At 32.7% G+C, this 23,592-nt stretch overlaps 3 protein-coding genes and 2 long non-coding RNA genes across 10 annotated transcripts; 2 read left to right on the top strand and 3 right to left on the bottom strand.

Moving 5' to 3' along the window:
- Positions 1-1,590: 1,590 nt before the first annotated feature.
- LOC103502169 (patellin-6) lies at positions 1,591-3,625 on the top strand. The gene is made up of 4 exons (XM_008466017.3): positions 1,591-2,575; positions 2,676-2,800; positions 2,882-3,023; positions 3,111-3,625. Exons 1-4 carry the CDS (start codon positions 1,862-1,864, stop codon positions 3,369-3,371), a joined length of 1,242 nt encoding a protein of 413 aa, XP_008464239.1. The 5' UTR covers positions 1,591-1,861; the 3' UTR covers positions 3,372-3,625.
- A 3,147-nt stretch (positions 3,626-6,772) lies between these two features.
- LOC103502171 (probable protein phosphatase 2C 65) lies at positions 6,773-9,222 on the bottom strand. 2 transcript variants are annotated; one of them, XM_008466019.3, is made up of 5 exons: positions 9,013-9,222; positions 8,520-8,849; positions 8,330-8,447; positions 7,639-7,862; positions 6,773-7,546 (listed from the first exon to the last, which is right to left on the bottom strand). In XM_008466019.3, the coding sequence occupies exons 1-5, from the start codon at positions 9,220-9,222 to the stop codon at positions 7,073-7,075; spliced, it is 1,356 nt and encodes a 451-aa protein (XP_008464241.1). In that variant the 3' UTR covers positions 6,773-7,072. The 2 variants fall into 2 exon arrangements, with proteins under 2 accessions (XP_008464241.1, XP_008464240.1); XM_008466018.3 differs by having other exon boundaries at positions 8,330-8,849.
- On the top strand, positions 7,410-9,583 carry LOC127150442 (uncharacterized). Its single transcript, XR_007822749.1, has 4 exons — positions 7,410-7,559; positions 7,691-7,781; positions 8,401-8,851; positions 9,084-9,583. It is a non-coding gene; the product is annotated as an uncharacterized LOC127150442 (long non-coding RNA).
- Positions 9,584-10,796: 1,213 nt separating this feature from the next.
- On the bottom strand, positions 10,797-12,981 carry LOC103502172 (uncharacterized). Its single transcript, XM_008466020.3, has one exon. The coding sequence runs from the start codon at positions 12,558-12,560 to the stop codon at positions 10,998-11,000; it is 1,563 nt and encodes a 520-aa protein (XP_008464242.1). The 5' UTR covers positions 12,561-12,981; the 3' UTR covers positions 10,797-10,997.
- A 1,924-nt stretch (positions 12,982-14,905) lies between these two features.
- On the bottom strand, positions 14,906-18,948 carry LOC127150441 (uncharacterized). 5 transcript variants are annotated; one of them, XR_007822745.1, is made up of 6 exons: positions 17,404-18,948; positions 16,983-17,290; positions 16,829-16,870; positions 16,385-16,560; positions 15,870-16,250; positions 14,906-15,768 (listed from the first exon to the last, which is right to left on the bottom strand). It is a non-coding gene; the product is annotated as an uncharacterized LOC127150441 (long non-coding RNA). The 5 variants fall into 5 exon arrangements; XR_007822748.1 differs by having other exon boundaries at positions 15,870-15,974; XR_007822744.1 differs by having other exon boundaries at positions 14,906-16,250.
- Between the last annotated feature and the right edge of the window lie 4,644 nt (positions 18,949-23,592).

Here is a 23,592-nt window from a genome sequence, read left to right as displayed (position 1 = left end):
CATGAAGATTGGGAAAAATAAAACACTGAATCAATCTCTACTAAAGACTTTTTTAAGTTGGATGCCATATGTGGTCATTGTCGAAATGGAGGAGCAATTGAAGGTGGTTACCACTAAAATGAAACGCTAAAGATGGTCTTTGCTAGAATTGACAGCTAGAGTTAGTCACTTTAGGTGGTTATCATTAGAGCCGTCAACAAAAGTGATCGTTCAAAGTTAGTCGCTAATTAATGAGTTGATTTATCGAAAATATTAAACAAAACAATGGTCGGTAACGTTAGCTACTAAATTGTAAATAATTTCTTCCAAATATTAAAATAATTCTTTTAAATTTTTTTAAGATTGTTGAATAAGCTATCATAACTCACTAAAACCACCACAAGTGGGAGTTCCAAACACCAAATAATCACACGTTTTAAACAATTACTTGTTAGTATATGCATTAGCATCGGTACAATATTTGATTCAAATTATATTATATGTTATGGTCTTCCTACTTCTTTTTTCCTTGGAATATGGTGGACGTGGGACATTATGTTTTTTTTTTTTTTAAATTTTGTTTCTTTTTGTCTATAGTTTCATTATTTTTTATTTGTCTATTTTTGAATAAAATTACAACTTAAAATATATCACAATCAAAATAATTTAATGCAAATACCACACAATCTAACACATAATGAAATCATCTAATATAAAGCCATTAAAATACTTGACCAAACTAAGTAAGCGTTGTGTTATTTTATTTAATAGCTTTTACTTTGAAGGTCTATATATATACTAACAAAATTTAGAGATTTATTAGTTATTTTATTAATTCAATCATTACTATAATAGAGGATTAAAATTTAAGCTTATCAAGCATTTCAAATAAGTACAAGAAGTTGATGCAACTTAAACAATCGTCTTTTTTAAACTTTAATTCAAAAAAGATATTTCTTAATTATTGTCATATTAATACATTCATTTATTTTTTTCAATTATTTTTGCTACTAGCGTAGCTTATAAACATTTTATATCTATCCAATATAATAATACGAGTTGAGTACGTATATGAGTATATTTTTGAAGAAAAATAAAATTATAGTGCATTTTTATGATAAAGTATCATTTGTTAAAGAGAATTCAATTCAACAATAATTTATATGACATTTTCATCATAAAAGTTGAAGATTACTTAATTATCACGGTGGTTAAAATTTTCATATTTTCACATTATACAAAAAGACAAATACTTTTGTTAGATTTAGTCATAATACTTGTTCATCTTTTCAAATACATTTCACTCTAAGTTTTTTAAAACATCTTTGCAACATTTTAAACAATAATAAAATATTTAAAATTATTTATAAAATATGGAAAATTCCTCAACCTCTTTGCTGTCAATTTAAATATTTTTACTATAATTTATAAATAACGATAATGTGTCAAATGTTATATATATTTTAGTAGTTAATTAATCAAAAAATGGAGTGTTCCAATTCCGTACAAGTCATTGGTCCAAGCTTAGAGGTCGGCTTAGCTCAGCGGCTCAGCTAACCCCTGGAGGTAAAGAAAGAAGAGAAGGAATCTGTGACACTCAACACTCACTACTTCACTTCATCTCTCACCGCCGCGTGATTTTATTCTTTCTCCCGCCTCCCCTTCCCCTTTTTGTCTTCTTCTTCCTCCCAACTCTGTTTTTCAAACTTCAAATCAAACTCCCTCTTCTCCTTCTTCTTCTTCTTCTTCTTCATCCTTCATCTTCTTCCCCCTATTTCCAACAGTGAAATCCCAAACCCATTGTCAAATCTCCACTCATCTTCTCTTTTGACCAGACCCCATCTCTGGTTCTTCCTCAAAACCCCCCCTCTCCCCTCTTTCAATGGACTCCACAACCTCCCCTTCCCCCATTTCCACTCCCAAACCTCATTCTAAGAAAGGCTTCGTCTCTTCTCTAATGGAAGCCGCCACTCTCCGTTCTCCCTCTTTCAAAGAAGATACTTACTTCATTTCCCATCTCAAATCCTCCGAGAGAAAAGCCCTTCAAGACCTTAAAGATAAGCTCTCTGCTTCTACCTCCACCGCCGATCATCGTCCTTCTATGTGGGGTATCCCTCTCTTAGCCGGCGATGACCGTGCTGATGTTATCCTCCTTAAGTTTCTTCGTGCTCGAGACTTCAAAGTACCTGATTCTCTTCATATGCTTCAGAAATGCCTCCAATGGCGATCTGAGTTTGGTGCTGATGGTATTGTTGATGAAGATTTAGGGTTTAAGGAACTTGAAGGGCTTGTTGCTTATATGCAGGGCTATGACAGAGAAGGACACCCTGTTTGTTATAACGCGTATGGGGTTTTCAAGGATAAGGAAATGTACGAGAGGATCTTTGGCGATGATGAGAAACTCAAGAAGTTTCTTAAATGGAGGGTTCAAGTTTTGGAAAGAGGGATTCATCTTCTCCATTTTAAACCTGGTGGGGTTAATTCATTGATTCAAGTCACCGATCTTAAAGATATGCCTAAACGAGAGCTTCGTGTTGCTTCTAATCAAATCCTTTCTCTGTTTCAAGACAATTACCCTGAAATGGTTGCTCGTAAGGTACAAATCTCTCTTACCCATTTTCATTTTTTTTTTAGTTATGATTTGAAATCTGAACTGACCCCATTTTTTTTTTTTTGTTTTCGTTTTGGGGTTTTAGATTTTCATCAATGTGCCTTGGTACTTCAGTATGTTGTACTCCATGTTTAGCCCCTTTCTAACTCAACGAACCAAGAGCAAATTTGTCATCGCTAAAGAAGGAAATGTCGCCGAAACCCTTTACAAGTATATCTTCCTCTCTGAATCTTCGTTACTTTCAGTCATTTCCATAAAATTGGGTTTCATTTCAATCTTTTTTCTGATCAGATTCATCAGACCGGAAGACGTGCCGGTACAGTACGGCGGCCTAAGTCGGCCAAGCGATTTGCAGAATGGCCCACCGAAACCGGCGTCAGAGTTCGCCGTCAAAGGAGGAGAGAAAGTGAACATTCAAATAGAAGGCATTGAGGTATATTTCGTTCTTTTTCTCAAAACCCAGATCAAAATTTAGTCTATAAACCTGAGATTCAACCAAATTTCTTATAAAATCAAACAGGGGGGAGCCACAATCTCATGGGACATCGTAGTGGGAGGTTGGGAATTAGAGTACAGCGCAGAGTTCGTTCCAATCGCCGATGGAAGCTACACCATAGCAGTGGAGAAACCAAGGAAAATTTCAGCTAATGAAGAAGCAATTCACAACTCATTCACTACAAGAGAAGCTGGAAAAATGGTGTTATCCGTTGACAACACAGCTTCAAGGAGGAAAAAGGTCGCCGCCTACCGTTACATCGTTCGAAAATCAACAACCATCTAAAGAAAAACACCAACAACCAAAGAAGGGAAAGAAGAAGAAAGAGATCTAATCCTAATGTTAAAAGGGGTAATATGATATTGATTTTGAATATGTAATGTGTTTATTATTATCTGTATTGGGTTTTGTTTCTTTTTCTTTTTGTGTTTAGAGTTACAAAATTAGCTATGAGTTTGTTTATTGTGAACTGGAAACTGAACTGAGAAAGAAGAAGATGTTTGTTAATATAAGTAAAAGGGGAAGAAAAGCTTTTGATATGTGTATGAGTTGGTGCAGAGTTTTCTTTTGTTTATGTTGAGAAGGAAATGGGGGTAATAAAATGGCGGTGGGTGTGGGTGGTGGGGGAAGTGCTTTTGGAAGTGTCAGAAATGAGAGGAGAAAGCGTCTAGAAATGGGTAATTGATTTGGTATGAAGTTATGAAGGATTTTGTAATTTGTTGGATAGAGAGAAAGAGGGAGAGAGAGAGAGAGAGAGAGGGTGACAGAGGCTCTGAACTTTTGGTAACATCACAAGGGAGAAGGGGAAGGAGATTAATGGTGAGAGTGATGGGTTGGGATTTTTTCACCATTATTATCATCTTCACATGATTCTTTCTTTCTTTCTCTCTTTCCTTTCACGTTCCTGTCAAAGAATCTCCCAACCCTTCATGTAAGACAGCCCAACTTATGACGCTCTTATTCCAACATTTTGGTTTGGGGCAAATTTCAGAAGTTTTAATTACACTTCCAACTTTTCATTGATAAAAAAATTGAGCATTTAGTTGGTGTTTGCTTGGAATGAGGTGATTTTTGATTCTTTTTTATACCGACGGTTTTCAAACCAACCATTTCTTTTTTTTTTTTTTTACTATTTTTACTTTTTATGATTTCAATTTTTATTATTTACCTTTTTCAACCCTCCTTTTACTTATATTTCAACCTTTCAATTGACTTAGATTTATAGAAGTTCTCAATTTGGAATCTCATTCAAATTTTGAAACTCGTCTAAGTTTGAGACTATAATTTCAACCCTTGTTCAAATTTAAGGCTTTTATTTTTTAAAAATGGAAGTTCGAGAATAATTGCAAATACTACCATGTCTCAAAAATAAGGGAGGGATCACAATTTTCTGTTTCTTTCAATCATATGATTGTGTTACCTTCAAGATATTTTGATTGATATATCCTTAGTAAAATCAACAATTTTATCAAAATAAAATTATGTGAAGGGTGAAAATGAACCTTCATAAAGTAGGAGTCAAATTAAATATTACGTATTACTTTTGCCTTAAATCATAAAATCAAAGTTTTAGCTGAATGAAGTGAGGAAGACTTGATGATTTATGTTATGTTTATATGGATTCCAATTGTTAGTTGGAGTGGTTGATGGGGTTTGTTCTATTTCCTAATCCACACATATAACAGTGATTTTGTCGTTCATACTTGGTCGCTCCTCCATTCACACGTTGACAACAAAATTGGTTATCATGAGTGGCCAACAAACTTTATTTTTCACCTGATAGAAAAGTCATCTTACTAGAAATGGAGGAGAGATGTGTAACTCTAATCACATGCTAAGTTTATGAACCTAAGTTTATATGGTAGGTTTAATTCAAGCACATGATATAAATTGATTTTCTTTCTTTCTTTCTTTTTTTAAATTATAGTGAATCCTTATTTTTTCTTGAAAAGTGTGAGATGATGATTTTGGTTAGGGATAATTTCTTGTTGAAATGATGGATGCTCATTGTATAAAAAACACAAGAAAAAAACAAAACATGCAAAAGAAAAAAAAGAAAAAAAAAAAGAAAACACAAAAGGGAGATTCCTTCATTGAGAGACAAATAAGACAAAAGAGAGATGGGACAATAGTCTTCATTCATTAGTCCAACCTATGGAAAAAAAAAGCCAAAAAGAAAAAAGAAAGATATAATTTCAAGTACTCATTAGATTATAAATTCTATTATAATATTTGGAAGAAGTTTCTTTATTATTATTATTATTATTATTATTATTATTTTAAATAAAAGAAAAATTAGGGAAGAGAGATGCCAAATGGGTATATAAAATGTTGGGTATAAAACAAAAAATAAGACAAATATTTAGTCTAAAAAGTTTGAATTTTTAATTCACTCATCCATAGAAAAGTAATGTCACCATAAGGAGAGACATAAATTTGAATTTTGAAACCAACCCCAAGTTAGTTATTATTGTTACATCCCCTCAATTTACAACACTTTATATGTATCAATTTATTTAATTAGTATTAAACACTCTTTAAACATGCTTATTATTTGGAAGTTTAAGATATCAATCCATTTAAATTTTAAATCATATATTTTAAAATTTGTTCTATTTTGTTAGTAGCTGAATTCCTTTTTTTTTTTAAAGAAGATATCAAAGGGCATGGAATAAATATTTCACAAGCGACTTAAATTAGATAAAATAAGTTATGAATTTAAAGATGAAATTTTGAACTCAACTAAATTTAATTTCTATTTTGATCATTCCACCTTTTTTTTTTCTTTTATTTAGATCTTAAACGATCAAACAAAGTTAAATCATTAGACCTCTAATTATTTGATAGACGAGATAATGACTTGACCAATTAAGTTAAGCCCAAAACAACAATGTCACAAGTTTCTACTACTTAAATTATGGAAAATACATTATCACAAAACTAAGGTAAGTTTATAACTATGTTTTTTCTTTGATTCTTTCATAGAATAAAAAGATTTAAATTTCGATACGTTTGAAAGACAAACAATATTTTAACCAACTAAGCTGAGTTGAACATATTTTAGTATCAAAATTTAAAGTACAAAAGAGCGCCAATACCAAAGTGTACTATGGAATACACATAGAATGGTTTATTGTTTGGTGATGCTAACACTATTTTATCCATTCCATTTGAAAGGTCATAGATAAGATGCATTGGGCCTCTTAAAAAAAAGAAAAAAGAAGAAGACCATTTGTCTATCAAAAGTGCTTATAACTTGGAGATAAATTTGTTTGGGAAGGTTTGAGGTTAGTTCTTCATGTTCCGGGAAACAGACTAAAGTTGGCTCCTAAGGTCAACATATTAAATAACAACATTCCTACTGCTTGTCTTTATATTGAAACTTGAAATGGAGGGAGGATGTTCATAAGGGTGGTTTTGGATGGGATTTAGACATCACAAAGGGAATATTGTTTGCAATTTGAATTCTTCAAGTAGGGGAAAGATATCAACTTGCTTCTTAAGTGATGATTTAATCTTTTAGTTGCAAGGACAAAGGATTTTTACGACGGGAGACTCAATCCTTTGTGATTGCTGACTAATATATACAAATGTCAACTTAATTACTCTATTATTCTTAAAAGACTTTGTCGTTTGTCGTTTATCTTGACTTTTCTTTATTTTAGTATTTTAAAAAGATTAACAAATAAAAGAATTATGTATAACATATAAAGTTGAAATTTACATTATTTCAACATAACATAAGCTCAAAAGAAAAAGAATTATATATATATATATATATGTATACATATATCATGGGAAGAGTGCCAATAATTTTGGTTCTTCTAAACTCTTCTGATTTACCAACAAACCAACAAACAAAACAAGAATTTATGAAAGAAAAAGAAACACAAAAGAAGAGAGGTTTGATTCTTCTTCTTGTGGCTTCTTTGGTTTTGCCACTTTCATTCCCATAGGGCCTGTGAGGACTTTCATCGAACAGTACTTTAACGTGACTCAACTTCATGATAAAACTTCTCCGTTCTCTGATTATGGCTCAAAGTTTTCGTAAATCGAGTAGCTCTCGTCAGTGAATTTGCTCTTCTTAGCCCTTGTACACCTTTCCGTTCTTCCTTTGTCCGTTCTTCCTTTGAACATTCTCTTTTCATAGACCCACCTTCAACTTCTTCTTCTCTTACTCCTCTTTTTCTATCAACCCCCACTGATCTACAACTTCTTGAAACTGCAAGTTCTGGATGGCTTCTCACGTTCCTCCTTCCCACACTCGTCATTGATTTCGTTAATAATGGTGGGTTCTTGAAGAACAAACAAATCGCTGCACAGTCGTCGATCAATGACCCTGGAAATCGCCGTTTCCATTCACTAACTGCTAGTTTCACTACTAATTTAGCTGCCATGGATCTGTTCCTTACTGAAGCAACTATGTTGATCACTTGATTGTTTGTCAATACATCCCATATCTGCAATTTCGTGGTACGATCCAAAGAATTAACGTATAATTTTTTGGGGGATTTTGTAAATTGGGGATTTTAAAAGAAAAAATTTAACTAACCCCATCTGTTGCTAGAACGATGAACTCGTCTTTTCTTGTTAGTTTTCTGTAGGAAACTTGAGGAGTTGAAATGAGACCGTAATCTTTGAGGCAAAAATCTCCCAAGGATCTTGACATGGCGAGACCTGGATAATTTCCATCTGGTACCCATACTCTGTATATATCTGGCTCTTCTTTTTCTGCTATGATTCTGCCTTGGCGATTCTTTATTCTTTCTGCTTCGCCTGATTCACATTGAAAACATAAGAATGAAGAAGATGGGTTGAATAGATAGTTACCTAAACCAAGTTATAGCTTAATCTCCTAAATGGATGAACTAAAATATTCTTGCTAAATTGTTCATTCCTTTGTTTCTATCATTTGTGTTATCTCAAATTGATAAGATAGAGTTGATTGATGCGTAATAAACAATAATACCCATTTGATTTAGTTTCTGGTCAATTAATCGTACAGTTTCATTTCTAGTTTTTTTTTCTTTTCAATTCTTTCACATTGAAAACATATGAATGAAGATGATGGGTTTGACAGATCGATTGAATGGATAGATACCTAACCCAAACTATTGATCAATGTCCTTAATGGATGGACTAGAATTTTCTTGCTAAATTGTTCAATCCTTTGTTGCTATCATTTTTGTTATCTCAAATTGATAAGATAGAGTTGATTGATGTGGATTTTAAAGAATACCCACATGGAATATTTGGTTTCTGGTCAACTGTTAATTGAATAGGAATAAGTTGATGCTTGTCTCCTCTGGTGCAGAGAACCGCCCGGGAGTCACCTACGCTTGCAACCACCAAATGCTCTCCCTGATGATCAAAATGGTCAAGGGATTGGATAAAAATTGGAAAATATAGGATGTTATTTTCAAGGAAATTCACCTGTTTGATAATGGTCACGGCTGTTGTTCCACTACAGAAACAATCAATAGATGAATCCAAGCTGAGTTCTTGATCAACTTCTTTGAAAGATTCTTCAAGAGCAGCTTCCCATTTCGAAACCAACCGGTTTCGTTGTTTTCCACCATTGTTATCTGGTTCAACACAAGCTTCAGAAACCACCCCATTTTCAGGTTCATATAGCTGCTTCTTGATAGCTGTGGAGAGCTTCGTGGGTAGAATGTCTCGTGCATGGCGAGCAACCCTATGACCAGATGGGCCATGACCATCAAAAACTCCACAAAACATCAAATCTTTCTCCCCTGAGAAATCCTGTAAGTTTTGATTCAACCTTCTTTGAATACATAGATAGACACAAATCATATCCCCTTAATAAGATCATATCATAATGCATCCTTTTGCAGATCATCATCCATAATAATCAAATTAAGGGAAAACAAACGAAATAGTATAGAGTTTATTCCTTTGTTTTTACCTCCCAAACTGTCATTGCATCTTGATTGATTCCTTTTCTTCCTCGTTGAGTAAACATCGATGTGAACGCAGAGGATCCACGTAACCGAACGGTGGCGCCATCTTCACCACGTCGAACCTCTTCTCCATCATCACCATTGGAATCCCTATCATCTTTATCATAGGTCGTGTAGCCTCCATACAGGTTATCTTTTGTACAACAAGCTCCCATTTCTGAGACGACCCTCCAACTAGGGCAATCTCAAAAAGGAATTTGACCCAACAGAAGAGATGAAATACCAACAAAATTTCTGAGAAAGAAAATGCATTAAAGTGAAGATGGATCGAGGATTTCTCTGATTCTGAACCCAAAGGAAGCAGAAACAGAGAAGAGGAGGAGAGGAGAGATAGTTGAATTATAATTCACAATGGAGAGGGAGATAATGGATTGAAGGAATGTTGTTTGGATGAGAATGTGGAATTTCAACGAACAAAATTATATTTAGAAAATCAAGGGTGGTGTCTTACCACCATGGGTCTCTTGTTGACATTTGTGTTTAGTGGGTTTGTTCTTATTTCATTTCTTCAACCTATTACGTGGTTTATTATTATCATTTTTTTAATTTAATTGTAAATTTAATCAGAAAAAGTTAGAATTTGGACTCTTTACTTTATAGATTAAAATTAATCGATTCCTATAAATCAAAAATAGAATTATAAGTAGTCTTAAGAAAATTTTATGATGAATTTGTAGTTGCAATTATATCGTCCAATTTTTAATTGTAAAGTTTGAGCTATTAAATTTTCACTAAAATTTAACTTTTTACCATCACGTCTATTAAAATATAACTTTTTTTTTTTTTTCTAAATTACACGATTGAAATTTTTAGTTAAACTTTTTTCATATATATTTTTAAAATAAAAATGAATGAGATAGTTGAAGAATCACTTGGCCAAAATTTTCTTCTTCTTCTTCTTCATTTTGTTTTTCGAATGGTGGATGTGAATTTGTGCCACTTCCATTGGGTGGATGGTTTGTCAACTCGTCGTAAAAAACCAATATAAACGAAAAGGATTTACCATCCATTTAATTATTCAAAATTTGTGATCAATGGTGCTCAACTAATAATATCGGTTTCTTCACCACTTGGGAATTATTTTAAATTTTGATGTGACTTTTATGTTTATCATTAAATTATCATCTTACTATTGCAATTAACCTCAATCCCTCCACTTGACCTATGACCTAATAAATCATTCAACCAGAAATTGTCTAATACTCTAAGAAATGTCTACCTTATTGAGACGAATACAATATAGACACAAGTCTTAAGTAGAGAAAATTTCAATAGAACAGTGCTCAAACATGTATATGTTGGATGTTTGACCCAATGACATAAATGAGCGTCAAATAACTTATCTTTAGCAGTGTTTCCAATTCATCTCAACTCTGGACTCTAAACACAACTTAATTAATCAACTCAACTCCTGAAAATCCTATTAAGAATTTGAAAACCATATTACTATCTGTAATGTTTGTGCTTAGTTTTGACCAGTCAACAATCCAAATAACCAATTTTCCATACAGATTTGCCCATTTGAATAAACAGAATATGGGAAATAGATGCAGGCCCAGCATTTCCTATCATATCTGGCTGGAATTGGACTAATCCAAGCTGTTGATGCTAAAGCCATAAGACAGTTGTACAAGAATAAATCTCGTGTAAGCTGTATTTCCATGGCTCCCAGCTTAAGCTAAAAATAGAAACCATGGAAGAAGCAGTCATGATGAAGACACAGAGAATGTTTAAGACACCAAATGAAGGGATTCTGTATAAAAATCAAAATAACTTTTACATTTGCAGCTCAATCTTTAACATAAACAATGTGAGGCTTTAACAATAATGAAGTTAACAACAGCTTTCTTTGTGGGGGAAGGGGAAGTGTAAAATGAGATACAATTTCAAAAGAATTTTATCCAAAAAGAATTGTATTGTATTTTTGTTGTTACCACCATTGATGAACCAGAACTCCACTTTGTCTTAGAGATGCAAATAAATCTATGCATTGAGAATATGTTTTCTCATACTTTGTACTCCTTTGTCCAGGACAACACCTCTGCCATCTATTGTAATGACATTCAAGAAACATCTCATCTATCAAACAAATCGCTCCTGTTTCAAAGAGTCTTGGAATCAATTCGAACTCGGTTCCTTCCACGTCCATCTTCAACACCACGAAATCCTTCTCTGATACTGTGTTCTTCAACCAGTCAGCGAAATCAAACCCTTGAATCTGATTCACCTCTCCATCAAATTGGCCCGAAGATTGGACGGGTTGAATCCTGCCCATCCCTCTGCTACCTCCTTTATCTTCCTTTTCCTGACCTGGGTCTTTGTTGATCTCAAAAGCCAATGTCTCATTCCTCACCCAAGCAGCATAAGGTAATAATGTCACCCCTTTCTTTGATTTATATTGTTCATGGAAAGTTTGATCAGCTTCAATGGCATAAACTTCAAAGGTTTTGTTCTGCTTTGGATATTGCTTTTTGAACCAACTCCCAATGCTGGAGCCATAGCTTCTAGCTCCAACATCCACATAAACATACCTATTTTTGAAGCTAATTTCAGCCATTGATGGCAGATACTTAATGTTCTGTATATTTCTCTTTAAAGTTAACCATGGCTTCAATGGCTCCTCCAATATCAGAGGCTCGGCATTTCGAAACAAAGCTAGCTTATAACCAGGAACAGAGCAATTCTTCTTGTAAGAAACCCCATCTTCATTCAGTTTCAGCAACCCATTTTCAAGAATTCTATACTCTTTCTTCAATACATATTCACGAGTAGAAGGCATTGATGGAAGAACAATATCTATATCTTTTGATTTAAGTATTTTGCAGGAATTGAATAAATCAACGAATGAATTGAAACTATACGTATCTTTAGCACTCACATGTACCACCGCAAACCCTTCGGGTTTCAGTATTCGAGCAATCTCCGAAGCAAAATCATGCGGCCGACGGGAAATATCCAATCGGCTTCCGCCGGAGAACACGAAGTCAAAGGTATTATCCTCGAACGGAATCCGATGAGCCTCGCCCTTAATCACAAGTGGCTTCAACGCCTTCTTGAAAATCCCGACCGAATTCGAAACGCCGATCTCCTTCAACGCTGATACATCGGCTCCGGCAGGTGTTTCAATACACAATGATTTCGAATTCGGCGATAAGTAGCCCTCGGTAATCAGATCTTGGAAAACAGAGGAGTAAAACTGGACGGTCTTGATCCAGTCTTCACTCGAATACAGATCCGGACGAGGAGGTCCGATGACGCGAGGATCGGTGTTGTCCGTAAACAAAGCGGCACTGCCAGTACGGCCACCGCTGCCGGGGATCATGAAATTGAAAGTTTCAGGCAAAGAGAAGAAACAGAAGTCACCGATGCTACAAGATTCTCCGGCAATGGTAACGACATAGGCGAATCGACCGATAATCACAAGAATAGAGAAGAGAAGCACTCGGACTAGAAGGTTTCTCAGAGAAGCGAACTTCCCTAACATGGATCCCATAATCCCCCTTATACTATACTATACAAGTACAGAAGAAACCGAACATGAAAACAAACAAAGGATTGGAGAAGATAAGGCAATGAAATGAAGGAAATGAATAGAAGAAGGTTTAGCGAGAGCAAAATCGGGCGGAGGTGTGGTTAGCTCCGATTAGGGATTTGGCTGAAGCTCCGGCGGCGGCGGCGATTGGAAAATGGAGGAAGGAGAAATGGGAAATCATGGTCGGTGAGAAGGAATTTATAGGAATTGGAGTGAGAAAGAGAGGGAGCGGCAGTGGGTGGTGGTGGTGGTGGTGGTGGCGGCGGTTGGTTCACTTTGGTGTGTGGAAAGAAGAGATGAAAATGGCAATGGGAGGGTCGACGGTGGAGATAATAGAGAGTGGGGAACCGGAATAGCCGGTCACCATGTGGATAGGAAGGTTATGGAATGAGAATGGAACATGAAAGTGAAGATGCTTTTGGCCTTTACTAATCCAATATTCCTTCTTCTTCTTCTTCTTTTTTTTTTTTTTTTTTAAATTTTTAATTAAACATATCATTAAATTATTTTTATATCTTTATTACTTACAACTAATCCCCAAATTTCTTTTTTCTTTTTTTATATTAAAATAATTTTAATCAAAATACTTGTATAAAATTTGAATAATAGGATGTTGTTTGATTTTGGTACGTTTAGAAGTGATTCTATAATGATAAATCATGATAAAGTGATTTTAAAAACATTCTACCTCATTCACTTTAGAATCACTTTTTGACAATTCAATTTAAAGAGATTCCTTTTGAAAAAGTTATTAAATTTCTAAAATATATTTTCATTTGTTACTCAACATTCTCCATTTGATTTGAAACCCATTTAAGTAAATATAAATTTTATTTTAGTCATGAGCCTTGGGTTAGTTGTTATAGTCCATCATTATTATACTAGACACTTAAAATTGTTATTTGAGATCAAATAAAACTATATCAAAGGAAGACAATATCATGATGAACTGAGAGAAGTACGGTTGACCTTTGAGACTAGCTCCCTGTTGGCATTGACTCGAAGGACACGACTAACCCAACTCCTCACCCTAGACGTTCGAGGTTGAGAGCCTATTTGGCCCAATGGGCCTAAAGTTGGGCAAAATTCTACTTGACCTCTACCTTTGACCTAAGGTCGAAGAGCCCATCTTTTGCATAGGACATAACTAGATCACTCCTTTGAATCCAAGAGTTTTAGAAATGATTCAATTAAGTTATCAAATAAACTAGGAACTCAGGTCAACCTTCTCTATAGAGCTAATGAACTAACTTAAATCTTACTCTCAAACTCAAAAATCAATATGCGTGTCGCAGACACTATGTCAATATGCGCTTTTTTTTTCATGCCACAATCTTCTTCTCTTCAAACAACGTCATTATTGGTATCAAACGAAGGTTAGATGTGTTTTTCGTATCAAAATTTTGTCATCAAAAAAAGAAAACTGTCTCTATAAAGGTTAAGAAAATAAAATGGAAATATATAACCAAAACTCAAATAGAGATTAATTAAAACTTTAAAATCTCATGTATTCACTAGAAGAATTTTGGCCTTTAATGTCGGTTTTAAACCGACATTAAAGGCCTTTAATGTCACTTGGCAACCGACATCTTTGTGAGCGTTATTAAAGGCCTTTAATGTCGGTTGGGCTTTAATGTCGGTTTAAAAACGACATTAAAGGCCTCTTTAATGTCGGTTTAAAAACGACATTAAAAGCCTTTAATGTCAGTTTTCAACCGACATCTTTGATGGTGTTATTGAAGCCCTTTAATGTTGGTTGGGCTTTAATGTCGGTTTAAAAACGACATTAAAGCCCTCTTTAATGTCGGTTTGTCAGTTTTCAACCGACACCTTTGATAGTGTTATTGAAGCCCTTTAATGTCGGTTGAACTCTGATATGTCGGTTTACAACCGACATTAAAGCCTAGTTTTTTTATTCATTTTTACAAATTTATTTTTATTTAATTGTTACATTATTGTCCTATAGACCGACATTTGGTCAATGTAGATAAATATGTTTTTCACACGCCAACAAATCAATGAAATTCATATTATGTTAGAAACTATAACATTTGTCTTTTACATTTGAATACACAAAATAAAATATTAATATTATGTTTATATATACATTCTACAATAATACATGAAAAAAGATTCTAATACAAGAATTAAATAATTAAAAATCTTAAATGCCTTCTCAGTCTTCAATTTTCAACGGTTGCTTGACCATTTCTACACAATCGCTTAGCTTTCAACCCAATATCACTTCAATTATCTACAAACAATATCCAAATAAACCATTTATATGAATAACAAAGCTGTTTGAAGTATTGAAATTGCAGAGAAGGATGAAAAGTTCTTAAGATTTTATATCCACACCCCAATCCATATATATATTTATATGACACAAGTTTTATATTCATCAGGATTAAGAATGCAAAACCAAAGAAAACAGTAAAATATGATATGACATCTAATGTAAAAAAAATATAGACAACATTCAGAATACCGCTCTGTTCTTGGGTCCAAAAGAGTTTAAAATATTCAGGAAATTAAGACGAGTACACTTCAAATGTACAAACTAGACAAATCAAAGAGGTTAACATCTCTCACTCAGGTTAGCTGGAGACTTCCCAAATAATCTACTGATATACCTAATTCTCTACATTCAAGATCTCCACTTCCACTGGGTCTATCACAATGCTTGACTAGAAAAATCATTTTAAGTCATTTTCGATGTCCAAGAAATTCCTACTTTATCGATAAACAGATTTCACTTCTAGGAAACACAACATTACTTCCAATGTTCATACATACAGAACTATATTTATACAATTTATTCTTCAAAATTGTATGCTTGCAAAGCGTCGATCCAAAATTTGTAGATACAATTCCTAGAATTAACTTTGTGAATCAGCAGGTACATAGAAGATAGAACTTACAGGTAATACTTCATTGGCCATTTCAAGCACTATGGCATTAGCATCGGCAAAAGGCAGCAAACCTGCTAAAGAACCCCTTCCAGCCATGCGAAACTGCCCCGAATTGTACACTACTATCAGATCAACACCACCATCTTCTTCAAACTTGGCAGATATCCCAGTGCCTGCACCAGCCCCTATTATGGGAACTCCTTTATGTATTTGAGCTTTCAAGTTCCCAAATATCGTTCGTGTTCTTTGCAAAGTTTCTGTTTATTACATAATCAGATTAAGCAGCCCAGAAAAACTAATTACCGAAATTATGTGCCTTCTTACACTAGAAGGTCAAGCAAATGATATTGGTAATAACCTGGTCTTGCCTCTGGGAAGTCACTAAGACTGTATGTAATGTTTCCATTGGCAGACAAATTGAACTTGGAAATGAAATCCTTTCGAAGGTCTTGACTAGTTTCAGCTAAAACAAGTTTTAGAAATTATGGAGTGCGGTAGATCATATCATCATACATCATCACACAACACAAGCTCACATTCATGCATTTTATGCCATGGAATTACAGCCCCCAAACTTAACTTCTTTTTTTGTCCTCAATTAATATTATAAACAATTCCCAAACCCCAACATGCATACTAAATTTTATAATTGCAAAAGATGGTCGCTTTTCAGAAGGTGGTCTCCAATCAATTACCAAGCATAATCACAAACTCCCTTGAGGCACGCACAAGAGTTTAACTGTGGCCATCAACTTTGAAAAATTACAAACATACTAGAGGAAGAAATTTGGAACTAAAAAAACTCTAATTACATTAGTTTAAACAATTATGCTTACTTGTTCTAAAACTAAAAACAGAGTTTGCTAAACTTACATTGGTGCGTAGCTCAAAACTTTTACTATCTTTCGATTGAGATCACGAACACTTTATGAACAACGGTAGGAGTCTTTCCTACTAAATTAACTTCCATACTAAACCCCATCTTCTTCTATTAATCAACCCCTTCACTCTATGCTTCACTCTAGTGTTATTAAAGGTCTTCCCCTTTCCTACCATGCATCATAAGACAAAGTTAATTCAAATTTGACAGAAATAACGCAGAAAGAACAGACAAATCCCTCTTTGCTTTTTGGATGCTTTGAATCAATAATTGTTCAAACCATCCAAGAAAGGTTTAAATCTGAACTTTTGAAGGGACCAATAAAATAAATAGTCATTTGAATTTCGTATAATCTTATTTACAGTAGTATTATAACGTGCATTGCTTACTGAAAATTCAACAATATTAAATTATATAGGACATAATTAATTTTATACCTTATTTGCTAGCTGCATGTTCTCCTCTTGCAATGCCTTTTCCTACAATCATTTTATGAACCAAATTTTACACCATGGAAAATAAAAAATTATAGTCCTGTATGCATAATTAATGATGCCAAAACATTAATTACTCTAAAACTAAGTTATTCACCTTTTTGTGCAATATTGAAATAGATTCTTGCATTAGTTCGTCTGCAACAAAGTAACCCCAAAATCATTTGCATTAGTTGGTTCTGCAAATTAGTGAATTGATTAAGGCAGACCTTTCTAGATCTTATCCGCTTGAGTGATGTGTCAAGTTTAAATGGAAATTGTTAGATCTTATTTCTCCACTACTTCAGATCGTACTCAAACATAGACGCCAACTCCATTTGCAGAAGAAGTGAAATTGGCCAAAATGATGCAAAATCTTATAACAAAAGACCTGTCAATCCCTTGCCAATCGGAAATAACAAACCCCTACAGAAAACCAACAAAAGAACATTCATTAGGGGCTTGCACGATTGTCTACGATCCATTTGAGTATATGATCATAAGAATCTCACTTGAGTTTATCTAAATTCTTTGAATACCTTGAACTTGAGCTTGTTCTTGAGGAAGCCAGTTACAAGATCACATTTGGCGTGCATTCTCACTCCATTCCAGCTTGAGTAAGATACCATTACTGTTGCAACACCCTTATATATCGAATTATAATATGCAAGCATGTGAGTGTTAAGCAATCCATTATAGTCAATCACAGTGTTATTTTCATCGATATATCCCTGGTTGTGCCACCATCTCCTACAAAGATCTTAGCACAAGTCGCAACTTTTTGTCTGAAGTGAAATAAGTTGAGATAGAAAAGTAGTTAGGTTAATGGAACATATCCAAATATATTCATTTGAATCACTAGATTATGGCTGATTCTAGCATAGACCAGTTGAACCATGAGCTAACATTTGAACTTTTAACTAAAAAAGGTTCTTATAATTTTATTCAGATGTTTATAATTTTTAACCATGAGCTAACACTATATTCAGATGTTTATAATTTTATCTTCTGCTAGATCAACAATTGAACTTTTAACTAAAAAAGGTTCTTATAAGAAAAATCCAAGACATATAATCTCTATCAAGAATTGACACACTTGATATGCATAATAGGCCTTTGCACTTACCCAAACAGTACAAATACAAGATGATACTAAATTTTGTATTTTTCCTGACCAAATTGGGAGTATATCAAAGCAATTGGACTAAAGGCCATCAATACACGTAGCAAAGCCTACCAACTCTTAAAAGGAAGCCCATGAAATCACTCACAAAAATTAAATGCGTTTACAGTCAATAAAGATACATAATCTGGTTTTGCGTGGAAGTAAGAAGCCATCTACAAACTAGCACTAAGAATCTTAATAATAGTTGTAAGTCGAATTTTCTCTGGTAAAGTTTCCTTGAAGGAATGAAACAAGACAAAAATATACATATTCAAGATTTAACCCCAAAAAAGTTATGAAACAGGAAATTTATATATTTAACTAGTTTGCACAAAGAAAACAAATAATCAGAGATCTGAAGAAACAAATTATACCCTAGCCCATAGGCATCTACAGATTCTTCAACATTGAAGAGGACTCCTCGACAGTTTACTATTTCGTTTGTCCATTGTATTAATATCCGCATATATCTTATAGCCAATAAAACTATAATCGACATTTTTCTTTTCTTTTTCGCTTTGTTCATCTGCATCTTCCTAAACAATTTTTCTTCTATTTTATTTATTGATTCGGATAAGAACGATAAATTATATTTTCTTTTGTTCCTTTTACTTCATGAACCTGTTTTTCGTAATTTGTGATGATAAAAATGTTCTTGATTTTTATGTTGGAAGGTAAAGAGGATAAAAAAAAACCTTATAGATCTGAAAGATGAGTAGTGGCAGCGAGATCTACAAACCTAATCGTTGGCAATGATCTCAACTCGATCCTGCTGCCACACACCGACGCAAGAGTACGTGGTTCCAAATCGATTCCGATCGCTAGACCTTCTCTTTTACTGGCCATAGTAAATCTTCAAATCGTCGATGGAAAAAAGAATCTACAAGAAAATTTGATCGGTGGCTGCAGAATTTAGGGTTAGAAGATTTCAAAGTTACAAGGAGGAAGAAGAGAGGAGGAGAATTTATATTTAAACTTTTAAGGAAAAAGAAAAGGTAAAGTAAGAGAGAGAAACTTGATTTTTTACCAAATTAAAAAAATAAAAAAAAACTACAAAGGGGCTTTAATGTCGGTTTAAAACCGACATTAAACCGACATTAAAGATCCTTCTTTAATGTCGGTTTAAAACCGACATTAAACGTCCGCATTTTGAAAACCGACATTAAAGCCCATTTTTCATTTTTTCCACCCGACATTAAAGGCCAGATTTCTTGTAGTGATTATATTTTAATTATTAAGGTTATGTTTGATGAAAGTTTTATTTTTTAGTTTTTAAAATTTAAAGTTCACATGCTTGTTTTTGTTTCCTCCCAATTTTCTTACCATAGTTTTTTTACCAATCTTAAAAACAAAAACATTAGGATTAGATTAATTTTAAAGGAAACCTCTTCTTTCAAAAAGTAGTTTTCACTTAATTTATTCCTTTTTTTTTAAAGAAAAACAAAATAACTATAAACCTAAAATGTAAAATTCACTCATCAAGTTTAGGTTTATAGTTGTCATGAATTAAAGTTGAGTTCCATTTAATTCTCTTAGTTAGTAGCTTTGGGCTAATACTATTAGCAGCCAAGTAATAAAATATTACTATAACTTTTTTTTTTTTTTAGTATTTCATCGACTTCAATTGGAGATATTTTTTCATTGGTGAGTAAGGGTTGATAGTACAATAATTTTTTCTTCAATGAATGAATGATATATCACATTCATTATTTTCCTAAATATTCCCCTCATCTTCCCACACATCTATACAAAACTCTTGCTATAACCTCCAATTATTGTATGTGTGTTCCTACGATATTATAGATTGAGTGAACAAAACGGATTAACCAATCCATATAAAAATAATTATTACAATTTTGGACAACGTAACTAAAAGCTTATATCTAATAAATCTAGATCATCACTATAAGTATATACTTTATCTGATCCTTTTTTATATTAATTAGAGAGAAAACGATATAAAAAATATTAAAAAAGAACCTTTTGTTTTCCTACCATGTTAACTACAATTTTTTTGTTGAATATTTGGTAGTATGTTATAAAATTAATTATATCCATACTATTTTTAAAAAGTATGCATTATTATTAGAGAAAGAGACAAATTCATATATGTCAAAAGAAACTATTGGAATTACATTCCAACACAAAAATTTCAGGTGTGAGAAGTTCTTAGGTTTGTGGGAATGGATAATAATAAGAAAGTATTAATAAATTCATAATTTAAGTTCTCTTTTGTCCCTATATTTTGTATGAATAGCATATGAAATAGTAGAAGAGGTTAAAGTACTATTTTGGTCAATACACTTTATATTTTGTTCAATTTTGGGATTTATATTTTTAATAAATTTAAAATAAAAGAGTATTAATATAATTGCAAAAAATATTTGATGAGTAATTATAACTTGCAACTTTACACTGCGAAATACAAACTCCGACTGGTGAATCATAAGAAAGGAAAGGAACTCAAAATGGATTGGGTACCCTAAAAAGATGTGAAGTAAAGTAGGAAAGTAAGAAGAAGGAGAGGGGTTTTGTCATTTTTTGTAGTTAGGAAAGAAAGAAAAAGTACAATCTTACATCTTACAAATGGAGGATAGTAAATAGCACATGGAGTTTAGTTGAAAAAAGAGAAATAAATAAGAGAAAGGTTTTAATTAATCATTAAAATAAAAATTGAAATAGCTAACTAACACATGAAAATATATATCAAAATGAAAGCAGCTGAAATTGAGGGGCAAATGGGGAATTTGAAAAGAAGAAAAAAGAGGGAATATATGATTGGGGAATAGTTGTTGGTTCATTTGGAAGAGGACATGAGTTGATTGATTGAGGGCCCTTTTCCTTTATTTAGACAACAAGGGATGGGGGAGAAATATGGAAAATTTTAAATTTTTTTCTCTTTTCTAATCATTTCAACATTTATGAATTTTCACTATTTGGGAAATAAAAATCGATATTTTCCCATTTTATGCAAATAAAAGAGGAAAAGAAAATAAAAAAGAAAAGGATTTGACGTTGCTCTTGGTGTCTCATCTCATCATCATATTCAATTCCGTGGAGTTTCTTTTTCTTTGTTAATTTTTTAAGATTAATTCTTTTATTGGATTTTGTCAGCCAACACTAAATTCTTGGAGAAATGTATATAAGTGGTGAAGGATAAGGAATATTCTTTTGATTGCAAAGAAAATGATATTCTTTTTTTATGGGCCAATTTATAAAATTATGACCTGTGAAAAATAAATGACAAAAACAGGATAGTAAAATTGTAGACTGATTTAACGAATAATGAAAGTTGTGTTTGAACTTTATGAGTAGGCAAATGAAATATGGATCCAATCCACGATTTAGCACAATTTATAACTAAATCATGGATGACCTCAGTCTACAACTTTTTTTCACATCAATAGGAGCTTGTCGATGAGCTCAAAAAATTCTTTATGTGAATATGTAAAAAGAATCAACCAAAATTTAACATAAATGAAAGGGAAAAATAAAATGTAAAAAATCACTATAAACACGAATGCTACTTAAATTATTGTTCTTGTAATGTGGCCTAATAGTGCGGGGTGTGTGTATCTATAGTATATATAAAAGGATGGAAGTGGAGTAACCTTTTGTTTTCAATTTTGTCCATTCTTTTAGTTCGTTAACTTGATTCCTTCTTTGGTCTTATTGTAATTTGTCTTTTAACTTTATTTTTAGTCTTAAATTAATTATTGTCTCATTTTCTCCCGACTATTCACATTCTCTTTTCATATTTTTTTTATCACTTTTAACCTTTCAAATTCTTCCTTTTACCTTATAACTTTATTTTTCAATTTGAAATTAATTATTGTAAATATTAATTATCTCATTTCTCTCAACTATTAACATTCTTTTCTCATATTAACTCTTTTATATCTCTTTCAACCTTTCAAATTCTTCCTTTTCAAATCTTTGGGTATAAATATCCAATTTTTTTTCATTCATGTTAATAAGTTAAAACAAAATGCTAAGGGTGAAAAGAAATCAAATCATGCTTTTCTATTATCTTCTATTCTTTTTTTGCTGTCTATTTTTATATAAAAGTATGCTTGTGTATATTCTTTTATTCATAGGTTTGTTTTTAGTACACAACATAAGCTGGGGAAACTTAAACCACCAACTTTGTCGTTGACATGTACATATATCTATGCTTTTTATGTTTAAATCATGTAATATTGAGAATTTGTTTTTAATGTAACTATGAGAATCTTGCTCATGTTTTTTTCTTCATTTAATTTTTTTATTAAAGCTATTTTATTAATGAAATGTATCAGTGACTTATACTTTGGTGTTGTTAAAACAATGTAAATATTGTTGGAATTTATTAAGTATACATAAGGTAATAAAATGTGTAAAACAAAAATTATTAGGGTGTGTTTGGGGGAGGGAAAAAGTTATGGGGGAAAAGGATTATGATAATCTTAGGATTACGATAATCCTAGTGTTATGATAATATGTGTTTGAGGGAAGAGTTATTATAATATGTGTTTGGGGGAATAAATATGAAATGTAGTGTTATGATAGTATGTGTTTGGGAAAGAAATTATTATAGTAGTGTTATAATAATATGCGTTTGGGGAAATGATTATTATTGTAGTATTATTATAAAATGTGTTTGGAGAAAGAGTTATGAGTGTAGTATTATTATAAAACTTGTTTGGGGCAAAGATTACGTTAATTAGATTTATGTTATTTTTTTAAATAATGAATGTTAATATAAGAATAAAAAATATATAATTTAATATTTTTTGTTCATGATCAATATTCAATTATGTAATTAGAATAACCTAAACATAATCCTGTACATAGGTTTTGAAATATTTTTTTTACGTACCCTGTGAGTAACAAAATATTTGTTTTCTAAAATAATTATATTGAGTTCCATTTAATAATTTTGTTTATTCTCTTAAGTTATGTCGTGCAAAATTAATTCGTAAATCCATAAATTCATTAGCGCATTTAAACCAAATTATTTCCATGTATACGCAACTTATAAATATTGTAAAAAAAACCTTCAACGAAAGCACTACATTAATACGATAATACAACAATTGATACTATTACATTGGAAAGCGAAACGAAAATACAAACCAATTAACTTCAACAAAATTTCAATTTCATTTTATAATAAGACATAACAAGTTAGAAGAAGAACATATAGTCGAAGTAAGAAAAGTTTCATTAATACAAATACAACAAACAAATTAGTCATCGATTTTCTTGAAGAATGATGTTGTAGTACGAGTACTTCATATTGTCGGGAACGTCAAGGAAAGCTTTCATGTCATCGACGTTACACATAAGTATATGCATTAAGCGACACCTATCCATCAATATCAGCTCAGGGATGGCCTCCAACTGTCGAACAACCTCTTGACGTGTCTGGCTTGCGTTTTGACGTTGTAGGACAGGCCATTCAGCAATGCGATTCAGTTGTTCATTTCTGTATTCAATCGCAGTGCGAACTATGTCCCCACTATCTGTGGCATGTCCTGCACGTTTTCGCTTAGACCCACTTGAAACATTCCTACGTTCACTG

The sequence above is a fragment of the Cucumis melo genome, chromosome 8 (assembly GCF_025177605.1).
Source record: "Cucumis melo cultivar AY chromosome 8, USDA_Cmelo_AY_1.0, whole genome shotgun sequence".
Lineage (NCBI taxonomy): Eukaryota > Viridiplantae > Streptophyta > Magnoliopsida > Cucurbitales > Cucurbitaceae > Cucumis > Cucumis melo.
This window is presented reverse-complemented; position numbering and strand designations above follow the sequence as displayed.

Coding starts and splice junctions, on each gene's coding strand:
- LOC103502169 (XM_008466017.3), top strand. CDS start 1,862: ATGGACTCCACAACCTCCCCTTCCCCCATTTCCACTCCCAAACCTCAT. Junction 2,576..2,675: donor CTGAAATGGTTGCTCGTAAG/GTACAAATCTCT, acceptor TTGGGGTTTTAG/ATTTTCATCAATGTGCCTTG. Junction 3,024..3,110: donor TTCAAATAGAAGGCATTGAG/GTATATTTCGTT, acceptor AAAATCAAACAG/GGGGGAGCCACAATCTCATG.
- LOC103502171 (XM_008466018.3), bottom strand. CDS start 9,222: ATGGGAGCTTGTTGTACAAAAGATAACCTGTATGGAGGCTACACGACC. Junction 8,850..9,012: donor ATGCAATGACAGTTTGGGAG/GTAAAAACAAAG, acceptor CAAAACTTACAG/GATTTCTCAGGGGAGAAAGA. Junction 7,863..8,329: donor CCAGAAACCAAATATTCCAT/GTGGGTATTCTT, acceptor AATGTGAATCAG/GCGAAGCAGAAAGAATAAAG.
- LOC103502172 (XM_008466020.3), bottom strand. CDS start 12,560: ATGGGATCCATGTTAGGGAAGTTCGCTTCTCTGAGAAACCTTCTAGTC.